Source organism: Stigmatopora argus, chromosome 14 (assembly GCF_051989625.1).
Source record: "Stigmatopora argus isolate UIUO_Sarg chromosome 14, RoL_Sarg_1.0, whole genome shotgun sequence".
Lineage (NCBI taxonomy): Eukaryota > Metazoa > Chordata > Actinopteri > Syngnathiformes > Syngnathidae > Stigmatopora > Stigmatopora argus.
The window spans coordinates 4,471,310-4,494,783 of NC_135400.1; the positions used below are offsets into that span (position 1 = coordinate 4,471,310).

A 23,474-nucleotide genomic window follows, 5' to 3' on the forward strand; every position below is an offset into this window, starting at 1 on the left:
AGGGGAAGATAATTAAGAGGGCGGCGTTCATGTGACGTGCGCCGAGCATGCTCTGGCTCCGCCTCCAGTTGCAATCACATTACAGCCCCTTCTCTGTTTTATCTCAAATTATTTCTTTTATAACAAGTATTCACACGTCATTTTAGTATACATTTATTTATTTTCAAAAGTCAGCAAGAGTCCACACATGGTTTTAGTATACTTTTTTTTCAGCGAGAGGTAAACCTGATGTAATGATTGACATTTTAGGCCCGACTTGTCCCAAATTTTGAATTGGGTTAAAGATTTCACCTCTAAAATGGGGATTTCGGGGATGCTTGAAAGGGTTTAAAAATTGGTCTAAGCTGTTAGGATGTTTTGCATAACGTTGTTCCTTGATGTGCACAGCTGGCAGCGGAAAAGTAGGAGGAAGGAGAACAAGCACTGCAGGAAGCCAAACATGTGGAGTCTGAGCACCAGACAAGGCTGAAAACTATTCATTCCCAGATTGAGAGGCTGAGGCATCTTGAACAACGTGCGCTTAATATTTCATTAAAATATGCACATACATTGAACAATAACTGGAAATGAATTATAATCAACCCATCACACTATTATAGGACCGAACACAATTTATTCAGCAGGATAAAACACAGCATAAACCAGAGGCTCTTCAGCACATACAAGCCCCATTCTATCAGGTGAAGTCAGTGCATTCAATGCCACAAATTCTGAATGGTTCATTTAATTATAATTTTGATCTGTAACTTCACTTTAGGTCCAGCATTGCTAGACCCAAAGATGAAACCAACCCTTAACATCTCTCAGGTACACACTCAGTCTGTGTCACTTCAGGCAAGCCTGGCTATATGGAAGTACAATTCAAGAAGGGTAACTGTCACATTTGTCTGAATAATTGTTTGGACAGTTGCAGCCAAGTTGGTCTACAACAGAAAACCTCAATTTCACTCCAACTATTCTAGTTTTGGGGTTAAAAATACCTGTTAAAGTTAAAAGTAAATAGTTTAACATTTTAAATTTGGAAATTAGCCCTCTGCAAAGTATTTCAATGCAAATGTAACCTATTTGAATCTTACCTTTTTACAACCAGTATTCTAAATTATGGCAAAGCACTTTCAGAACAAACTTGGGAGTAAGAGTCCCCACGCCCCAATGAGGCAATATTTATTGATAAATTTAAAGCAAAAAAAGATGCTATTCGTAAACTGGGGGACTGGCTTTAAGTGATCATGTTTGAGTTCTGTTGACTGACATCTAATCCATTCTAATAATTATTATTATCCATAGCTTACTGTAGTAAACAACAGACAGGACATTATGATTCAACTTTTATTGGAAATCTCAATTTGAAGTAACATCAGGAACTTGTGCATGCATTTTTATCTAGTCCACTAAATTGAGTTACTTGTGCACAGGACCATGACTACCTTGAAGAGCAGCAAATCTTCCTCCAGAACTTGAAGAAAAAGTCTTGCAGACAGAAGTCTTTAGCTTTATGATACAATTCAAAGTCTATTTTGTGTGCAAACTTGTTTATAAGAAAATTGTTCAAATAAAGGTTTCTTTGAGTTGTACCGAGTTCAGTTCATCCATCCCAATGGTTGCATTTTAACCTGAAAAAGATAATAAAAACAATTAGTGAGGTTAGAATCACACCAGTGCATGACGTCAAATTCGGATGTTCTGTTAATTCCGATATTTCTGCAAAACAAAAACATTTGATTCTTCTGGGGGTTGCAACAGAAAAATGAGAAACTGCTGTAGGATAACACCAAGTTTTTAAATTGTATACAAAGTCTCTGAATAGAACAGATCTCATGCATCTTGGAACACAACAAAGTTATTTTCAATCAGTTCAGATTGCATGCGATCAAATGAAATTTTATAATGCAGAGAAATCAGATCAAATTTAGTGTGTACTAACCTGTAACTTCGTCTCTATTTGAAATCAATTTGAGCCGAATTCACCTGAAACAAAGAGGAAAAGGTAGGGCATAAGTGCTGAAATCCTTGTCTCACCAAGAACTCGTATATTGCCATGTGCTGGTGTTCAGATTTTTTCGCTTTCCACACGTTGTCTTAAGACAGGGATAAAACTCATCATAAACACAACATATTAAATCTTGAGTATAGCTCCAAGTAACCATCATGACCTTACCCATTCTAAACCTAGTTTAGCGTTCTTTTCCAGAATGCGGTCCTCCACCACGTGTTGGTTTCATTGGAGTTAAAACGCTAACCAGCTAGCAATGTTATAGCAAGCGTGGAATCGACATCCAGGTGCTTATTTTAAAGTTATTCATAATCTTGGTTTTTTTCAAGGGGGAATGTCTACGTACACTAATTGCAAAATTGAGCAAAAAGCAATTAAACATGGTTTTAAATGAGCGTAGTTGGTTTAGGCATTCATCTTCGTCGCCTGTAATCTGGAAAAGGAAGAAAATCTCGCGTGATCGTCTTTTATTTGGCTGTGACGTCACTGGAACGTCGCGAAAGAAAAGGCGTGGCTAAATATGAGATTAGAAAATTCGTTTTAGTGTACAATGTACACTAAAACGGATTTCTGGTAATTGATTGCTTCGTTTTATATATATGTACATATATATAAAACGAAGCAATCAATTACCAGTTACTTGTTTACCGCTGTAATGAATTGAAAAGTGGTTTAATTAATTTGGAGTAGTTTGGAGTGGGAAAGTTTTTGCTGCCACCCTCGCAGTTCAAAACCCACACCAGCCCAGGGAGAACATGCAAACTCCACACAGGTGGACCGACCTGAATTTGAACCCAACCCAGGTCCCTCACTGTGAGGCCGACGCGCTAACTACTCATCTGGCAGGCCACCTAGCAACAATTTAGTAATACTTCTATGTACCTGCAGTTTACTAATACTATAGGAATTAAATTTAATGATCTGTGGCCACAAATTGTAAAATATGTACATAGGGATGACTAATCTTTGGGTACAGTTGAGCGGCCTGGTGGCTGGAGTGGTGTGCACGTCAGCCTCACAGCTTTGGGGTCTTGGGTTCAAATCCAGGTCGGTCCACCTGTGTTGAGTTTGCATATTCTCCCCGGGCCAGCGTGGGTACTGTGGTTTCCTCCCACATTCCAAAAAAACATGCATGGTAGGCCGATTTGACACTGAATTGCCCCTAGGTATGAGTCCAAGCGGTGGACTCATACCGCGGTTGTTTGTATCCTTGTGCCCTGCGATTGGCTGGCCACCGATTCAGGGTCTCCCCCACCTGTGGCCCGAAGTCAGTTGAGATAGTCTCCAGCACCCCTTGGGACCCTAGTGAGGATAAAGCGGTTCAGAAAATGTGATGTGTGATAAAAACTGTATTTAGAAATACTATATTGCAATAATTTTCAAATATTGTTTTCTATGGCGAAAATTTAAACATATTTTTTTTTCTGCGGCCTGAATTAAAATACGTTTACACAAAAAATAATATTTTCCACACCCTGCTCATAGCTGTGGGGTCCTGGGTTCAAATCCAGGTCAGTCAACCTGTGTGGAGTTTGCATATTCTCCCCGGGCCAGCGTGGGTTTTCTGCTGGTACTCCGGTTTCCTCCCACATTCCAAAAACATGCATGGTAGGCTCCTTTAAAATGAACCGTATTTATGGGGTAACACGTTCATGTGCAGCCGCTTCTTGTCTGCACTTCCGCTTTTGACCGCTAGAAAGCGACGTGGAGTCAGGAACTGTATCGTCGCTTTTGGAGCGTCCCGCAACAGAACTCCACCGGAGTCGGTACCGGGCCGCCATCCTCGCACTGGCCTGGCCGGGATGGCGAAGGAGGCTCCCGAAGCGGAGTCACTCCGCCAACGGAACGGCTTATTGGGCATGCTGTACGGGGAATTTACGGACTCACTCGACGACAAGGTACGGTACTCCGTCAGTCTGACGGAGAGCGCCTTGACCATTCAAAGGATTTCGTCGTCCCCTGGCCGGGCTAAGGTGGTCTTCAATTTGACGGATTGCGTCGGCTGCCGGGCGTACAGAGGAACGGACAGCTCGGACGTCGGCGCCTACTTCACTGCTTATTTTTACCCCTTGAAACGGCGATGGATGAGCGCTGGCGTGGCCCGTCAGCGAGTGGAGCAGTGCTTTCGGGTGGCGCTGGTCCAGGACCCCCGGATAAACCTGCGGGAGGCTGAAAGGTGGGCTTGTGCCATCAGGGATGCCTCCGTCCAGCAGGCGCCTCGGAAAAACGGTGAGCAAGGTCACATTGTTTAAATGGGTCATTCAAGAATTGGAGGACAGTTTAGGGATAGACCATTTGATGAAATAAAAGCAATATTACAAACATACACACACAAACACACAAACACACACAAACACACGGGCACACACACGCGCACACACACACACACAAACACACACGCACACACACACACACACACAAACACACACGCACACACACGCGCACACACACGCGCACACGCACACGCACGCGCACACGCACGCGCACACGCACGCACACACAGAGACAGACACACGCACACACACGCGCGCGCGCGCGCACACACGCACGCGCACGCACGCGCGCACACAGAGACAGACACACGCACACACACAGACAGACACACACACACACACACACACAAAGAAAACCATGTATTTTTAACTCAGTGATATCCAAGGTTTTCCTAACTCTCTTTAATGCACTAATTTAGATTAGATTAGATTAGAATTTTATTTCAAACCATATTCGGGAAATTTCTTGGTTGCAGTAGGAAGACAGACACAAGACACACAAGACATAGACCTAAGTAAGAAATGTGATTGATATACACTAATGCCTTGACATACGAGTGCCCCAACATACGAGAAATTTGAGATAGGAGGAAAATTCCGAGCAAATAGTTGGCTTGAGATACGAGACAATTTTGAGATACAAGCATACGAGACAGCCAGGTGGCCGAGTCCGTGAGAGGCTGCATATGATAACAAGCGCACTGTCTTTCTCGCCGAGTCCGCGAGAGGCTGCTTATGATAACAGCGCACTGTCTTTCTCGCCGGATCTCCCTTGGGTGAAGATATCTACGAGCAATGGGCGTACAGGTTGCATTTTTTTTTACTGGAGATAGCGTGATGAGTCGATAATCTGCGAAAAAGACAGCAAAATATACATGGACTTGAAAGCAAAGCAAGCATCAGCAAAACCCTTCAAAGCGAGTCGTGGCTGGTTTGATAATTTAAAAAAAAACTAACTGGATGAAACGAACACTCAGTTCTGACTCATGGAGAAGCAGGCAGTTCCGCCTCGAAAGTCGCGGTGGAATACATTAACATCTTTGCCTCGGTTATTGCACAAAATTTAGTGTAACGTAAGATTTAAACTTATTTTTAAGTGTGTGTAGTAATCTACGTTCATTTAAATTAAATTTAAAGTTTATGTTACGTTACGAGCGCGCCCGTCATATCTCTCTCCTGTCCTTTCTATATATGGCAGAGTACACCCTAGACTGGTCGCCAGTCAGTCATGGGGCACACAAAGAGACAGAGTCGGTAGCAGTGTGAGTGGTTACTCACATTGCCACCGAGTGGGAATTGAACCCAGAATATTCACTCACTGTGAATGCCACCAGTGACCGGGGCAATCCGCATGATGGACGGAATGGGTAAAACGAGATCGGTTTTACAAAAAAACATATATTTAAAAAAATCCTGTACAAAAGTTGTTATACGGCGTACAAAATTTGAAATAATCAAAAAACGTATAAAATAAGGGACGGACGTATAAATTGTCAGGTATGTATCTCTGTCACCTCATATATTGCCATTGATGGGGCCAGTCTTCCAGTTAATTTTGGCTCAAAGGGGGAACTGGACGGGTACACGGTCGATTGGTCGCCGATCTTTTGGTCGCCGGTCTTTTGGTCGCCTAGAAGGTAAGTGATAATTACCATTTAAATCGTTGCTCAAATTCCCTAAATACAAACTGCGAATTACTATTTAGTCATACTTAATGCCCTAGTAATTATTAGGCTAAAGAAAAGCTCCAAATTTCCCGGACTTTTATTGTTTTTTGTTGGAGAACTTGTTAAGACCCTGACTGACGTAGCTTCCCTAAAGGGACAACGCATGTACATACAAACTCTTATACACTCACACGTCGGCTCAGTGAAACTGCTCATGGCCATTGTTGGCTTTTATTGATGCGTAGACCGTGTTGTTTTGCCTTGTTTTGTCGCCGGTCTTTTGGTCGTCGGTCTTTTGGTCGCCGGTCTTTTGGTCGCCCGTTGTCGCGGTCAGGGCGACCAAAAGACCGCGACCAAAAGACCGCGACCAAAAGACCGCAACCAAAAGACCGGCGACCAAAAGACCGGCGACCAATCGACCGCACACGACTGGACGTCTCGCGCCATCAATGGCACTCACACATAAACTCAGCCTTCCCAGTTCAATTGAATTAGATCTCAATCATTGTCAAGAATTCATTATCATGAGACTTGTGTAAATTGTATCAGGTGGTACCCAAAGGCTGCCACCGCCTATTTCCCACAGAGCAGAGAGAATAAGTCATTCATTCATTAATTCATCTTCTGTACCGCAAAGCCACGTAAGGGTTGAGGGAGGTGCCAACTGATTTCGGGCGAAAAGCAGACTACACCCTTGACTGATCGCCACTCAGTCGTAGGGCAGACAGAGAGACAAACGACTATTCGCCAGAGATAATAAATGTTTTTAAATAATGCTGTATGCTTCCTTTTTGTGTGTTACATGCTCAGGTGTTTAAGTAGCAGGTGTTTAAAAGTCATGAGTAACCATTTAGCCAGAAGTTGTGATACAGTCTTCTCTCGATTATCGTGAATTCACTTATATGCAATGTTTTTCCCTTTTAAAATTCATAAAAATGTGAAAATCCATGCTGAAACTTGCAAGGAGAAGCCACTCTCCTCTCTTCCGCTTGCTACTAGGACTCAGCACGGAAGAAAAAGGGAAAAAAGGTAGTTATAATAGGGGTGACCTTACTTCGCGATTTTTTGATTATCGCGGCCATGTTTGGTCTACATCAGGGGTGTCAGACTCGGCCGCTTTAACGTCAACTTGATTTAACGATATAATATTTAGATTTTTTTAAAATAAATGGATTAAAAGAACTGGATTAAAAGCCCTGAATATTCAGTTTTTTTATAGATCTAAAACAATGTTTATTTTAGCTATTTTAATATATTTTTAGATTTCACAAAATGATTTTTGAACTAAAAACACAGAAAAAAATGATTAGAAAATTAAAATTATTCTTCTATACTCTTCATTTTAATTTGATCCTAAAACAGAAAGTCGGCACACATGATTTACTTTCCCGGGCCACACAAAATGATGCGGTGGGCCAGATTTGGCCCCCGGGCCGCCATTTTGAAACGTGTGGTCTACATCAACCGCGATATTCGAGGGATTACTGTATATGTCTTGTGTTGACTGTCAGTGATCTATCCAGTAATGAAGTGTTTGATGAGTGCGGAATTTACGAATCAAAATTTTAAGAATTACTTTTTTTTTTTTGCCAAAATAAGGCATTTTAATACTGTAAAATTGTCTGCAGTTGTGGGCGGATAGAAGGAAAGACGGTAATCTGAGTGGTAGCAGAGGGGCAATTTTTCCTTGTTCTCCAACTGGTCTAATCAAAAATCTCCATATATCTGATAGTGTAGTCTTGAATATCTCCTACCATTGATTGACTGTGGTAAGAATGTATTAAATATTTTTTTTGCATCTTTATTTGATAATCTTGTTTAGCATTTCAAATCCAAAGCAGCCATGTAAATTTGACTCATTGAACAAATAGTGCTGTGGTAATAAATGTTGCTTCTGTTGCAGAGGGTGTATGAAAGTCAGTTGGAATCACTAATCCTTTATTTATCCATTTGAGTTTACTGCAGATGGTAAAGTTGGATTAAAAGTGCAAGAGAAGTGCAAGATTTGTATTTTAAAGAAGCTAGATTACCGATGGTTTTGTCTTCAATTCTATGCAAAATAGAGTATAGTGGAGAGATTTCAAACAGTAAATCTTCTATATCACAAGTTGACTTAGAAATCATAGTGAATTTTTTCTGCCATCGAAAACATTTTTACTTAATTTACTTATAGTTTACCATTAATTACTTGATAAAACTTTAAAAATCAACACAAATCAATGTAACTGTATAATAATACACAAACAATAAAAATACTCATTTTTGAATTCGCCTGTTGGAAGATGAATAGAGGGAATAGGAAAGTGCTTGTAGAGTAATATCATTCATTTCTCCTCACGTGCTCTCAATCAATGAAATATTGTGGATTAATTTTCTTTAAACAGGATTATAAGGATTCTAGGGAAACTACTGCTAGGCCAATTGGCGCAGAGGTTTTATCCTTCTCTGACGGCTGTCGCATTCTCAATGGGATGAATTTTATTTAAATATTGAGGCCAGTCTTGTGGATGTTAACAGATTATAACAGTGGTGGAATCAAGTTGCAGATAATTTTACCATACGTATATGCATGTCATGTTAAGCAATGGTATTAATCCACGATGACCATATAGAGGAAAGGACTGCGGAGTGTATATCTGTATATATGTGTAATGTGTTTATGTGGAAATACGTGTGTGTGTATATACGTGTATAAATGTGTGTATATACATTTGTGTATAGGTTGTGTACACATGTGTGTGTATATGTGTGTATACATGTGTGTATGTGTGTTTAAATGTGTGTATACATGTGTGTAAAGGTTGTGTATACATGTGTATATGTATGTGTATATGTGTGTGTATAAATGTGTATGTGTATATGTGTGTGTATATGTGTATGTGTGTATATATGTGTATGTGTGTATATGTGTATATATGTGTGTATACATGTGTATATATGTGTATATGTGTGTATATGTGTGTATGTATCCATGTGTATGTATGTGTGTGTGTATATATATATATATATATATATATATATATATATATATATATATATATATATATATATATATAGTATACAGTGGTACCTCGACATACGAGCACCCCGACATACGAGCACCCCGACATACGAGCAATTCGAGATACGCGTAAAATTTTGAGCAAATAATTATCTCTAGATACGAGACAAATTTCGAAATACGAGAAAGCCAGGTGGCCAAGACATGAGAGGCTGTTTATTATTTTGTCTTTTTTGCCGCATCTCTTTCGCGTATAACAGATATCTACGAGCACTGGGCGGAGCGTTGCATTTTTTTCAGTGTTTTTCCCCCGTCACTCAGCGCGAATGGCGGAGCGATCGCTAATACGAGGAGTATATATTACTTCTCGTTGGCAAGTGGTCGTGCGTTATCCTATTGTGAGGACATTTGTGTGCATCATTTTTGGAATATTTTGAAGGGAATACAAAAGCAAACAGCCCATCGATAGTGGAAGTCAGGGTGGAGCTGGGGCAAATACAGCCAACCTGGGAGAAGAAAGGTATCAAACTTAAATACAAAATTAGAAGTTTAGTGTAAGGTTAGAATAAATTTGTTTTTGAGTGTGTCTGCATCGTAATCCAAGTTCATTTACATTTGTTTATGTTATGAAACGAGCGTGTTGCCGTGCAAAAAGCACCCCCCCTCCTCTCCCCTCTCTCTGCCCGTCTCTCTCTCTCTCTCCCCCCTTCGAAATCCGTATAATTTTAGTACTGTTAAACACATTTTAGTAATATTAAACCACTAGTTATGTGTTACTTTGTTAATAGATGGCGAATTAGAACAAATAATACATTTTTTCCAATCCAATATCCTGCTTTTGGTGTTTTTTCAGAGGGTTGGAACGAATGAATTTGTTTTTAGTTCATTTCAATGGGAAACGTTCGTTCGAGTTACGAGAATATCGACATACGAGCTCAGTCCCGGAACGAATTAAGCTCGTATCTCGAGGTACCACTGTATATCTATATCTATATATGGCCCGTTGGTTGAGTGATTAGCGCATCGACAGGAGCCCATCAACATTAAAAAGTTTCCTAGCAGCTGAATTCTTTTATGCCATGATGGCGCGCTACTCCTTTAGCATATCAAGGAACCTCAATATTTAGGAGGAATTTTAATGGCGACTCAAAAAAATGGGCAAAATTCACTCGCAACAAAAGGGGAAATGGCAAGACGAATGCATCTAGGCACTGTATTTTATATTTGGGGCACCCATTCTTGCTCTATTGTAGATTCCTTCTTCGGCGTTGAGAGATGGAGCGCTGTTCCTACCTCCGCCATTCTGCACCGCCGTTTTTCATGTCTTCCTGTTGGAAGTTTCAGCGTAGGTTTAGACATTTTAATAACTTTTTTTATATATACCTCAGAAAAATCCACGATGTAGTGATACCGCAAAGTGAAGAAAGATCACAGTATTGATATCCTGACCCAAGTATGAAAAATAGTTGTAGTATTGCTATATTGTGAGATAAACGTTATTGCATGCATTGTATCGCAAACCGTATCGCGAGGTAACCAGAAATTTCCACCCCCTACTAAGATAACAGGCCGATATTTCCACCAGACCCATCTTAGCATGTCTTAATGAAACTTTCTTGAACTGTTGCAAACAGTTGAAATCACAGGATTTCATCACATTTTGGCAAGATGACAAATGAAGACTTAAAGGTAGCTTAAGGATTTAGTGGAGATAGTCCTCATCATGTCACCCAATTCTAAAGCGAAAGATCTGCCGTCTGTGTGGTTTGCATGTTCTCACTCCCTCGCAACACTTCACTTCCAACACCGCTTATCCTAGTCAGGCTGCTGGAGCCTATCCCAGCTGACTCCGTGGACCCCACCCTAAATTGGTTGGCAGTTAGTCATAGGGCACACTCACAATCACACCCCCGCTGAGTGGAAATCGAACACACGCAGCCCACACCGAAGTCAGGTGGAAAAAAAAACACCAGCTCCCTGTAACACTCACTGTACCATATAATTGTTCATTAATAATAGTGTACTATTGAGCATTCGCCCGACTTTAATGCAGGCCACATGCAGTCTGTGTAAATGTGAATGGTTGTCTGTTATCCATGCAGTTTCTAGTCCGCCTTTTATTTTAGTCAACTAGGATAGAGCTGGTTTTAGCGACCATGAACAGCATATCATGGATGGATTAAGTTTGTGGGATGCAAAAGCTGATTAAAAGCTCTTTCACTGTCGATTTTTACCATTGTGGCTGATATTCTGGAAGTGTGGAGGCCCTTATGAAAGGCACATTGTGCTTTGATACAAATAAAACAATGCTGACCGTGTGTTGCTGAATGGAGGCACAGTTTGGGCATGTGCGTGTGTTTGTTTTAACGCCCTCTCCTCACTCCTCCTGCTGGAATCACACCTCTGTCCCGCACTGCCGGAGTAGGGTCATGTGGGGCTAAGTTCTGCAGTACAAGTACATTGCGGGTAATTAGCTTCAACTTTAACTGGTGCTAGATGGTAGGTTTAAGATTTGTTACAACTCATGGAGGTTGGATTTTTTGTATGAAGCAAATTGATAACTGGAGCAAAGAAAAATAAAGCCGTCAGTATATTTTCTAAAGTGCTTTTTCTCATCAGGGTCATGAGATGGCGAGAAAGGGTTACAATTATTGTGGGGGTAAAATCAATGTTGATGAATACAGTTTTTATTATTTATTTTTTTAAAATTTAGATCTAAACTTTTACTTGCCTGAGATTGGCTGGTCACCAATTCAGGGTGTTCCCCGCCTCTGGCCCGGATTCAGCTGGGATAGGCTCCAGCACCCCCCGCTACCCTAGTGAGGATAAAGCGGTTCAGAAAATGAGATGAGATGATACTTTTACCTGCTTTCATAAACCAAGTTGTGGACAAAACACAGCTTTGACATACGTATGTTTATATTGTTTTTTCCATGTCTCCCTCCACCAACACACCTGAATCAAATGATCAACTCATAAGATAGCTGTCCAGAATCTTGATAAAGATCCTGGTGTTTTGATTCAGGTCTGCTGGTGGAGCGTGTGCGGTCGATTGGTCGCCGGTCTTTTGGTCGCGGTCTTTTGGTCGCGGTCTTTTGGTCGCGGTCTTTTGGTCGCGGTCTTTTGGTCGCACGGACCGCGACAACGGGCGACTAAAAGACCGGCAACCAAAAGACCAACGACCAAAAGACCGGCGACAAAACAAGGTAAAACAACACGGTCTACGGATCAATAAAAGCCAACAATGGCCATGAGCACTTTCACTGAGCCGACGTGTGAGTGTATGAGTTTGTATGTACATGACATGTCCCCTTAGGAAGGTACGTTAGTCAGGGTCTTAACAAGTTCTCCAACAAAAAACAATAAATGTCCGGGAAATTTGGAGCTTTTCTTTAGCCTAATAATTAATAGGGCATTAAGTATGACTAAATAGTAATTCGCAGTTTGTATTTAGGGAATTTGAGCAACAATTTAAATGGTAATTATCAATAACCTTCCGGGCGACCAATAGACCGGCGACCAATCGACCGTGTACCCTGGTGGAGTGAGACATAGAAAACATAATTGATAGGGGTCCTTGAGGAACGGAGTTGGGCACCCCTGGAATAGACAGTAACTCCGAAAAACGCTTACTTCCTTCAGAGGGAGTTGGGAAATTCTCACGAGGATCTATTACTCACTCATACAAAGCATTCAGGCCGAGATTTAGGACAGAAACCGCCAGCAGAAAACTGCGACTGTCTTCTCTGAAATAATTGGGACACCCCTTTGATTTTTGTTGACAGTCCTTGATCATTTCCCACATTGGCCAGCAGACAACGCTGTACAAAGAGCCTGTACATGTTGTGTTCCCATAGTTTGAACTACTAAGAGGCAGCCGGCATCGCATTCTCACCTTCAAAATCTCAGTAGAAAAGGCACATCTTTGTCCCAAAAGCTGTGCTGCTCTTTTCACCAAAGCCTTCATGGCACTCTTCTTTATAAACATGAGGAATGCACTCACCGTAGACACAAATCATAAAACTTTTAACCCTTTATGAAGCATATGACTAGTGTTTTGGACAATTTTTTTAAAGTGATTTTTTGGGGGGGACACTTCAAATGTGAACAAATTATTTTTGGTCATAAAAGTTTTTGGCAATTGTTAGTGTATTATTTAAAAACATTTTAGTATTGTTTATATGCTGTTTTATAATTATAAATGTATAAATTAATCCAATGCTGTTAAAATAAAATTATGTTTAAGCTAAAATAATACAAATACACACTGGTTACGGCACCAAGAACGTAACAGGGTGAAGGTTATTTTCTTTTCATAGTATTTAACTCAGTGTATTTAATTGATTTAAACCAGAAAGACAGGCTGTACATGCTCATGTTTCAGTGCCATTGACGGTGCTAGGCGTCCAATCCGTTTCACACACGATGAGTGAATGCACAAACGATAATTGTTAAATGAGTGCCTTGTAAAGGTTAAAAATAGGTCTTTATTCATGCATGGAGGGATTAACATCTTATTTGCATTGTATATTACTGTATACTGTGTACAGTAATCCCTCGATAATTGCGGTTAATGTAGAGCAGACATGGCCGTGATAATCGAAAAACCGCAAAGTAGGGTCCCCTATTTAATTTACCGTATTTTCACGACTATAAGGCACACATAAAAGTCTTAAATTTTCTCCAAAATAGACAGGGCGCCTTATAATCCAGTGCGGTTTATATATGGACCAATACTAAAATTGTTATCACGACAAAATAAAATAAATCAGTCGATAGGGTACACCATCCTCTACAGCTCTCACAACTACGGCAAGCATCCCCCGACTCTACTATTTTCCCGTTGAAAAAGTACTGCGCAGTGACTGCTGGGATATATAGTTCTTTTGTCAATACACCCACTATGATGACAACACACTAATTTGGTGCTCACCGTCATTTCGGCTGTATTTACAAAAGAAATCCTGCCGCTAGATGTTGACATCAACAGAGCATTCAAAGATAGACTGCGAACTATATATATATTATATATGGATGAATATTGAACCGCAACATGAGATTATGGCTACGTGAGGCGTATGTCAAGCGACCGGATGGCTTTTTTTCACGGCTCGCCGTCACTTTTGATTTGTGACTAAGTCACGAAAATGAAATGATGACGTGAGTACATTGTAAAAGGGCTAAATAAAGTACAACCGAACTCAGTTTTGCTTCCGTTGCCTTTTTAAAAACGTGTTTTTAGCGTGTGGGTGTAGCGTGCATGTTTAAGCTGGTGTATGTTTTGCCATGCCTGGCTGCGTCTATAAAAACGGTGCGTCCTTTGTGTGTTTAAAATACAGAAATAGCACTTTTTACTGACACTGCGGCTAAAAATACGATGCGCTGTATAGTCGTGAAAATACAGTAATTTCATTTTTTTTTTACTTCAGTGCTCTCCTAGTAGCAAGCGGAGGACAGGGGAGTGGCTTTCTTTTGCGATTTTCAGCTTGGATTTTCATATTTTTATGACCATTCATTTCTGAAAATTTATTTATTTATTTATTTATTTTACTTCAGTGCTGAGTTCTAGTAGCAAGCGGGGGACAGGGGTGTGGCTTCCGCTTGCGAATTTCAGCGTGGATTTTCACATTTTTATGAACTTACAAAAAAATGTAATTAACAAAAAAGAATTTCCTCCAGAAAAAAACGCGATGTAGTGAAGCCGCAATAGTTGAACCCACGATGAAGCCGCAATAGTTGAACCCACGATATTCGAGGGATTACAGTACACAGTATTAACTATTGCACAGCCCTACCCTGTTTTTGCTAAGTCCAATGTTTAGTTATCTGTCCCACTTGCCACTGTAGCATGATCCTATTGGTTTTACATGATTAATGATAAGTTAAGTACTTAGATTCATTCAAGAAATATGTCTGTTTGACTAGACTCACTCACAAATTCAGAAGTGCGGCGGCCTTGCAGAGTCATGATACTAGTGAACCCTCTCAGTGGACGGGGACAGGCTCTCCAGCTCTTCACCGGCCACCTGCAGGGAATGCTGAACGAAGCTGCCGTCCCCTACACGATTGTCATCACAGGTTGGGAATATGCTCACACATACACAAATACTTTCTTAAGTATGAAATTGTGAGCATTGTGTAAATGTATACATATAGGGTTATTATTATTAATAAGCTTGGGTTCTTTTTCCCACAAGGTTTGAATGACAATTTACGTTGTAAATGCCCAGAAGGAAATTTTGCAAGACATTTTAAGTGTTCCGGTATAATGGGTAAAATGTAGAAAATGTAAAAACAATAGTAACTTGGTACTTTGGTATTAATTGTATTTTTTTCTTTTTCAAAAAATGATGTTAGTGTAAATTTAACACCATTATGTTTTATGTTATAATTTACATGTAAACATTCTTGATGGTGGTAACATCACATGTTGTTGGTCTGAAACCTATGTGATAAATATGCGAAAAACAGAAATTAGGAAGGGTTCAAATACTTTTTCACGCCACTGTGTATTTTTAAAGACTATAACAGACTTGCCTGAGGTAGGAAAGACACGACTACTAAAGCAGCCTCCTGAGTCTGCAAGTACATACATACTGTATGACGCATTCATTAGCTGTGCTCAGTCTTTTCGTCATTCTGTGCTCCCTCAGTCAGATCATAGGAACCTAGTGCATTTGAATTTAGCCCAAAAGAAGTACATTTATCCTCACCCCAATTGAGCAGTGCCTTTCCTTAGGTTGGGGTTATCGTGTTAGTCAGTCTCTCCTGAATAGTGAAGTGGCTGGGAAGTAATGCATCGACTTGAGACCTGGTAGGCCACAAGTGCTGAGTTGGCTGCTGAGCACACTTTACTCCTTCTGCCTCTTTGGCTGTCAGCATAGCAAACAGCATCGCATGACTGAATCTTGAAATACTTTTCACACATACAAGGGCCACAGAAGGGGGAGAGGATTCTCTTTTGTCTGTGTCAATAGTTCCCTTGATCGATACTGCTTCGGAAACATACCTTCAGCGCATTGATTCGTGCTAATTTGCTTGTCTCCATTTTTGTCTGACTCCCTTTTTTGCCTTGTTGACAATTATGAGCGCTTTGCTTTTATTCATGTGCACACATATTGACATACTAGTGTTGCACGATACCATTTCTTAATTTACGTTACGGAATCCAACACTCTGTAATGACGCAGGTTTTTTTTAAATAAGTTTTTATTTTTATGCTAAATGTCTACTTATTAGTTTGAATGTAAATTATTGGCAGCGAATGAACCTTGCCACCCTTTAAATAGAATGGTTGTCTCCTAGCGATAAACCAATTGGTAGCATGGTGCATCGTGCCCATTCATTTATTTTCTATGCTGCTTATCCTCACAAGGGCCGTGGGGGGCTGGAGTCTATGCCAGCCAACTTCGAGCAGTAGGGGACACTCTGAATTGGTTGCTTGTACACCCAAGGACAATTTGGAGCAGGGTAGCTCACACTTTTTCAGCATGTGAGCTACTAAAAGCATAATCAAGTCAAAAGGATCTATTCATATATTTATCTGTTATTACAAATTATGTTGTTATATTTTGCCAAACCACATATGCACAATTTACTTAATTTGTATAGCTTTGCTTTATAAATGCATGCTTGCGCTTTAACACACTGGGACACGAGAGTGACAGTTTGCTGCTGTTCTTAAAATATTTAAATTGAAGTGTCTAAGATCAATGTATCACTTAATGAGCAGCTGATGTTAGGCAAGGGTGTCGGCCCCATACTTAAGAAGTTGTTGTCGGCACAGAAAGCCTGATGCACTCATTAAAAGAGCCAGATATGCGTGTTCAAGATAAATAGATTCAATTAAAAATCGCTCATCCTCTGAAGTATTGCACATGTGCACATCGCGATATTTTGGGCCAACTGAGACATCACTCACGCCTAAAGGAAACCAGAAAACTGGATCAAATCTTACTGTACGATCTACCAATAGTACCTTGGCGATCAAATGGTAGATCACAATCAACGTATTGAGAACCCCTGATTTAGTCTTCAACGAGCCTACATTGCATGTTTTTGGGATGTGGGAGGTAGCCATAGGACATGGAAAAACATATGCAGTTATGGGGAGAACCTTTTTTAACTCATTGCATAGCTGGACATCCAAACCATTGGAATTGCGAGTCAACGAACAAACACGTTTTTAGTCTCACAAATCATATTGTATTGGGAGGTACCCAGAGGTTTCTTGCCCTAAAACACACACATTTACACCATCACCAAGTAGTACCCAATGTTTTGCAAAGCATCCCCTGAAAGTGTTGTAATGACACAGCAAGATGAACTTATGAAAAGGGCTGTTAAGTGTTTCTGGCACAAAATTGCTCCAATAGCTGTCATGCATGCTTTTTAATGATGAATTTGCCTTTAAGCAGTTTTAAATTCTCCTTGAAGACAAAATCGAAAACATGATATTAAGCACATGGTTGTGATAAACACCGTAGTAAAGTACATTAAATACCAGAATGCACCATGCAAGCCCATATGTACACAAATTAGCTGGTCACAGATATTTGCTTTACTTGAACCTGCTTAGGAGCCACTAGGGAGCCTAATGTAACACGTCCGGCCTCATAAAATGCTAAACGAACGTTTAATCTCCCTTGGCCATTATGTTAGTACAGTACTGATACCTTGACATACGAGTGACCCAACATATGAAAAATTTGAGATACGAGGAAAATTCTGAGCAAATATTAGCCTTGAGATACGAGCATATAAAACAGCTTGGTGGCTGAGTCCGCAAGAGGCTGCTTATGATAACAGCACACTGTCTTTTCGCCCTCTCTTAAAGATGTCTATGAGCACTGGGCGTACAGGGTGTATTTTTTTTTACGTGTTTTTGCATTAATCAGTGGAGAAAAGGGGAAAACAATGGGTCCTAAGCAAGCCGATGCAATGAAGGGTAGTGAGAAGAAAAAGCCTATGATGACAATTGGTATTAAGCCCGAAATAATCGAAACACGAGTGGTGTACGCATGACTGAGCTGGATCACCAATACGAGAGGAGTACTTCCACAATATGCATACTATCCTTAAGCAGAAGGATATCAAGTCTTCCAAAGGACTAACCACAATTTCCAAGTTGCTCAGTGACATTCATAACAAGATGGGGAGCCTTCTTTTAATATGGATAAAAGATAAACAGTTAGCGGGAGATAGTGTGACTGAGATGATAATATGCAAAAAAAGCCAGCGGAATCTACATGCACTTGAAAGCAAAGCAAGCATCTGAAAAAGACACCAGCAAAGCAATTCAAAACGAGTCGTGCCTGGTTCAATAATTTAACAAAACCTCACTGGACGAAACGAACACGGTTGGAGAAGCAGGAAGTTCCGCCTCAAACGCCGCAGTGGAATACATTAACCTCTTTGCCTCACTTATTTCACAAGAAGATTTAACTTGAGCGTAACGTAAGATCAAAACTTTTTTTTAAGTGTGTGTTTAGTAATCCAAGTTCATTTAACTTAAATTTAAAGTTTATGTTATGTTACGAGCGCGTCTGTCAAGTCTCTCTCCTGTCCTTTCTCTCTCTCTCTCGTCCGCGCCGTCTGTATGTACCGAGTAATGTCACATTTTAATATTGAAAATAATAACCACTAGATAGGTATTTGTTACTTTGTGAGTAGGTGGTGAATTAGAACCAATAAAAATATGTTTTTCCATTGTAATATCCTGTTTTTGGTGTTTTTTTCAAAGGGTGGGAAACAATTAATCAGTATTTAATTCATTTGTATGGGAAAAATGATTTGAAATACAAGTAAATTGACATAGAAGTTCTGTCCCGGAACGCTTTAAGCTTGTATCTCAAGGTATAGCTGTATGTATTTTTGCCCTTGGCCACCTTTTTTGTTTGTATATTTTTCCATGCCTTTGAGATAAAAATGTTTTTCTGTTTTTTTCCCCTTTCTCATTTTCTCTGTTTATGTATACTCAGAGCACGAGAACCATGCGCGTGAGTTGGTGAAAAAGGCGGACTTGTCACAATGGGATGCTCTGGTTATCATGTCAGGAGATGGGCTGCTCTTTGAGGTGCTTGGACTAGATTCAACTAGTATAGTTTTCTGTGTTTATTTGGATATTATTTGTCTTCAGCAAACCATCTGATTGTATCTTTGTTCATCCAGGTGATAAATGGTCTGATGGATCGTGATGACTGGCAGGAGGCTATTCAGACGCCTCTGGGGATTCTCCCAGGTGGCTCTGGGAATGCTTTGGCTGCCTCTGTCCACCACTACTCTCAGTGAGTTTGACTATTAATGACTCATTTAAATGCATGGGCTAAAACTGAAAAAGAAGAGCCAAGAAAAATAATTGCTGAGCTATAAAAAAAGTGATTTATCACCTTCCTCTGTAATCATGGTCTGACCTGACTGAGCACATCATTTCTCAGGAGGGAGGGAAGACACCGGAGCAATTTGAAGGTGTTCACTGCAGCAGAGGTCACTTTAGGCAGCTGATAATTTAGAAGGAATGATGTAATAGTACAGCGGTGTTCAAGTTGTTTTCAGTGTAGCCCAGATCATACTCTGAAAGGAGTTTAGTAGAGTCATAGTCAATTTTTCGTGCACTTTGACGTTTCATTCTGACTGTTTAAACTCACCCAAATGTTTAAAAAAAATTCACTTGATGGGCTTTTTCGATTTTTCCTTCTAACGTTTCATTTCCAAAAGTTAAAACAGAAAATATTGAATCCATCTCATACTATATTTTTCAAAACCCACAAAATTTGTATACATTGATTGCAAAAATTCCCTGCTGAAGCTGCTGCCCCCGCAACCCGACTTCGGATAAAGCGGGAGAAGATGAGATGAGATGATTGCAAAAATATTAACTTCCACCAATATTTGACAAGAACATCCACAATTCGAAAATGACCCCACATCAACCGGAAGTGAGCCCGAATACCGGAAAATGTGCAGTAAGTCACCATTAAGTACCCTAAAAGTAACAAGAGTGTGACCTGAAATTAACTCATGTCCCACCATTGACAACTACAGACATACAATTAATTTTACCTGGGAGAATTGGCTGTGATTCCTTCTGTTTGAGTGCCATTGACACGCTACACATCCAATCTATTTGACAAGTAAGTGACATAAAAATGACCCAAATTAATAGGAAGTGACCAAAAATCTATAGTCATCAGTGGCAGGCAGAGCAAAACATCCCCACATTGGCGACCTCGAGCGTGGTAAATTAGAGTGGACTCAAATGCAGGGAAGCAAGGCAATGGTTGAGGATTGAGTGTTCAAACAAAACTTTAATTCCTTAGGCAGGAGGGGTTTCACGAAACTTAATAATGATTTAGAATAGAATAACAAAATCAAACCTGACGTGGGAAACACGGGGAAGCGAGTAACGTGAAAACATGGAGCATGGCAAACATGAGTAAGGCAGGCGATCTGACAATGACAAAACAATCACGTAAGGTTTAAATAGACGCAGAATTGTCAATCACACGCAGCTGATCAACGAGAGGAAAGGGGAAGCCAGGAGGGACACAAGAGGCGAAAAGCAAACATGCACACACACACACAGGGAAAAAGGAATAACAAAATCCAACCAAACTTAACAAGAAATTGCATCTTCTAGTTGGAGTTTCAATTGTGAATAAAATGTAATATCACATCAGTTGCCTTTATTATTTCTATCGTTAACGAACGTCTTGCATGTTTCAGGTCATCCCCTGCATGGAATGAAGAACTCCTTCTGAGTTGTGGCTTCATGCTGTGCAAGGGCCTGGTCGGTTCCATGGACTTGGTGTCCATCCACTTGGCGTCCAAACAGCGTATCTTTTCTTTCCTGTCCATAGCTTGGGGCTTTGTGGCTGATGTGGACATCGAGAGCGATAAGTACCGCCACGTTGGCGCGATCCGCTTCCTGATGGGAACCCTGGTGCGTCTTGCCAGTCTTCGAGTGTATCAGGGCAGGTTGGCATACCTGCCTGTTAAGGAGAAACCGAACCCTTCTTCCATCCCACAGCGCCCATCTCTGAGCTCCTCCCTCCCCCGCCAGCTCATTCCAAACGCCTCCCTGACAGATAACGCTCACCATCATTGCAACAACACAAACTCCAGCCAAACCACAATCAGCAACTCCCCCATTAATACCAGAAAACATGAAATTCCTAGTGGCGGCAAAATCCGAGCACCCATAGATTCTTTGCTACCAGGACTGGACCAGCCGGTTCCAGAAAATTGGACCATTGTAAAGTCGGAGGATTTTGTCTTGGTGCTGGCGATCTACCAGTCTCACCTGGCCGAGGACTTGTGGGCAGTCCCCGGAGCCAGAGCGGACGATGGAATCATTCACCTGTTTTACGTGACCGCCGGAATCTCCCGGCCAGCCCTACTGCGCCTCTTCCTCGCTATGGAGAAAGGAGCCCATTTAGTGTGTGGCTGCCCCCACTTGGTGTATGAGAAAGTCCGGGCCTTGCGGCTTGAGCCCATTTCGCAAGAGGGTGTGATCACAGTGGATGGAGAGACTGTGGAATACGGGCCACTTCAGGCTCAAATACACCCCGGACTGGCCAGACTCATTTATGGATGAAGCCAGATTATGTTAAGCTTCTGGTTGGAGAGCTTTCAAGTTTGGCCTTTTCACTCAGTGTTGATCTCTTTACATATGCTGTATTTTCATAAGTGCCAAAGACATTTAATCAACCTCTGAGAAGGCCTCTATTTTTCTACTGAAACAACATTTCCCGTTTTTTAAGCCCCCATTTCCCACTTTTGGGATTCCTTGTCAAGACCATGGATTGTCGTCCGTCACTGCCGGCTGGTCCCAGTGCAACGGCTTTAGAGATTGTGCACATAATAGTAAGATCTTCATGCACGTTTATTTGAATGTGCTTCAGCCTGTTGTTCCCTGGCAGAGGAGTACATTGTGCACTCTGCTGTCAGACTTTATCAGCAATGCACGCAACAAGACAAGCACATTTTCCCATCTGGGGAGATTCCCAGAGGAATAGCTGAAGCCTCCGACAGAGCAGGATGACATCCCTTAGAGGGATTTGACTAATCTTTGTGTAGCTTTAGGGAAGAAACTTTGACAAAGTAGATCTAAACACATAGCATCATGTTGTCTTTATTCAAAACTTGTTCTTCTGCCATTGCTATCAAACTGGGAGATCTGAACCAATCTTTACATATTTACAAAAATCCAATAGCAGTAGTATTTGTATATGCACTTACCTTCTGCCAAACACCTAATATGCCTGTGCTCCCTGTAATTTATTACTGGCATTAATAACATTTGAGCAGTTGTAGTAAAAAAAAAATGTAATTGTTGGACTATTCAAGAGAAAATTCTCAATTTCAAAAACATTTCATGCACAAATTATTGTCTTCATTCTATTTTGACTCGGTAGGTCAGGGAAGGGACTACTAAACGTTAATTAATCACAATATATGTATCAAAGGATTAACAGAGGTTGGAATTGAGTGACATAAACAAAAGCTCTAATCACCCACATTCATTTCACTACACACAGTCTACATAAAGTAGTACAAAATGTACTTAAATATCTGAATTCATGTAGACAATCACACCCACCCATGCATTCAGTCCTGCTCCCTCGGTCGTAGCATTTCTGCCACTGTAATCATTACATTTGGACATGTAAGAGTTAGATCAGTGGTCCGCAACCTTTTTCTCATCGATGACCGGTAAAGATCTTTCTATTTTCTCGTAGACCGGCTTATTGGGAAGGGTGACAATTTAAGACTAAATTGTGTGGGGGTGGGGTCGGTGCACAAACAACGTCCACAATGGCAAAAAGTCCAAGCATAATAGCAATTATTTATTATTAGAAGATTTTTCTCATTTCAAATAGGAGGGCAAGATTGAAAACGTTAATATATATCGCGGACCGGTGATTGGGGACCCCCGAGTTAAATAACATAACTGGTGTGCCCATCTGCAAAGCACATATGTATACAATTAGTGGCAGAAGAGTCACTTAACCCTTGCAAAATACATAGTGCATTCATGCTCTTGATTTTTCTTGGTGCACACTATATTTTAGTCATTTCTATCAATTTAGGGCTATTTCTTTCTGTGGCAATGGCTTCTAGAAAATGCAATATTTTGCGTCAATGTAGACCTTTTTTTCCTCGAACTGGTACCATGGAAATGATGACACCTGGTGGCAGAAAAGTATACTTATGTTTATCATTTTCTGAACCGCTCATCCTCACAAGGGTCACTCACGGTGGGTGCTGGAGCTAACAATAGGCACTAATTTAGCGTGACCAACAAGTTTGACAATTCATAGTCTGTGACTAAAGCCGGATAGAGAATGATTGATTCCCGTTAGTTTTATTATGGTGATGAGTTTTCATTTATTAATGAGGTAATGAAAAAACTTGCCTTTGTCCATATGGTGTGCTCCTCACATGTTAAGCTCTCATGTCTCATATCATCTATAAAATTACATTTAGTGATTGTATACTCACTCTCCTCCATTATGTTGATAAGCCATCATCACCTATTG

At 40.7% G+C, this 23,474-nt stretch overlaps 1 protein-coding gene and 1 long non-coding RNA gene across 4 annotated transcripts; one reads left to right on the top strand and one right to left on the bottom strand.

The window, feature by feature from the left end:
• Positions 1-1,315: 1,315 nt before the first annotated feature.
• Positions 1,316-2,402, bottom strand: LOC144088207 (uncharacterized). Its single transcript, XR_013304829.1, has 3 exons — positions 2,159-2,402; positions 1,925-1,968; positions 1,316-1,613 (listed from the first exon to the last, which is right to left on the bottom strand). It is a non-coding gene; the product is annotated as an uncharacterized LOC144088207 (long non-coding RNA).
• Positions 2,403-3,697: 1,295 nt separating this feature from the next.
• Positions 3,698-22,753, top strand: sphk1 (sphingosine kinase 1). Of its 3 annotated transcripts, none has more exons than XM_077619780.1 (6): positions 3,698-3,891; positions 3,967-4,222; positions 14,860-15,012; positions 18,915-19,009; positions 19,105-19,220; positions 20,659-22,753. In XM_077619780.1, exons 1-6 carry the CDS (start codon positions 3,796-3,798, stop codon positions 21,527-21,529), a joined length of 1,587 nt encoding a protein of 528 aa, XP_077475906.1. In that variant the 5' UTR covers positions 3,698-3,795; the 3' UTR covers positions 21,530-22,753. The 3 variants fall into 3 exon arrangements, with proteins under 3 accessions (XP_077475906.1, XP_077475905.1, XP_077475907.1); XM_077619781.1 differs by having other exon boundaries at positions 3,772-3,891; positions 3,939-4,222; XM_077619779.1 differs by having other exon boundaries at positions 3,698-4,222.
• The last annotated feature ends 721 nt before the right edge of the window (positions 22,754-23,474 follow it).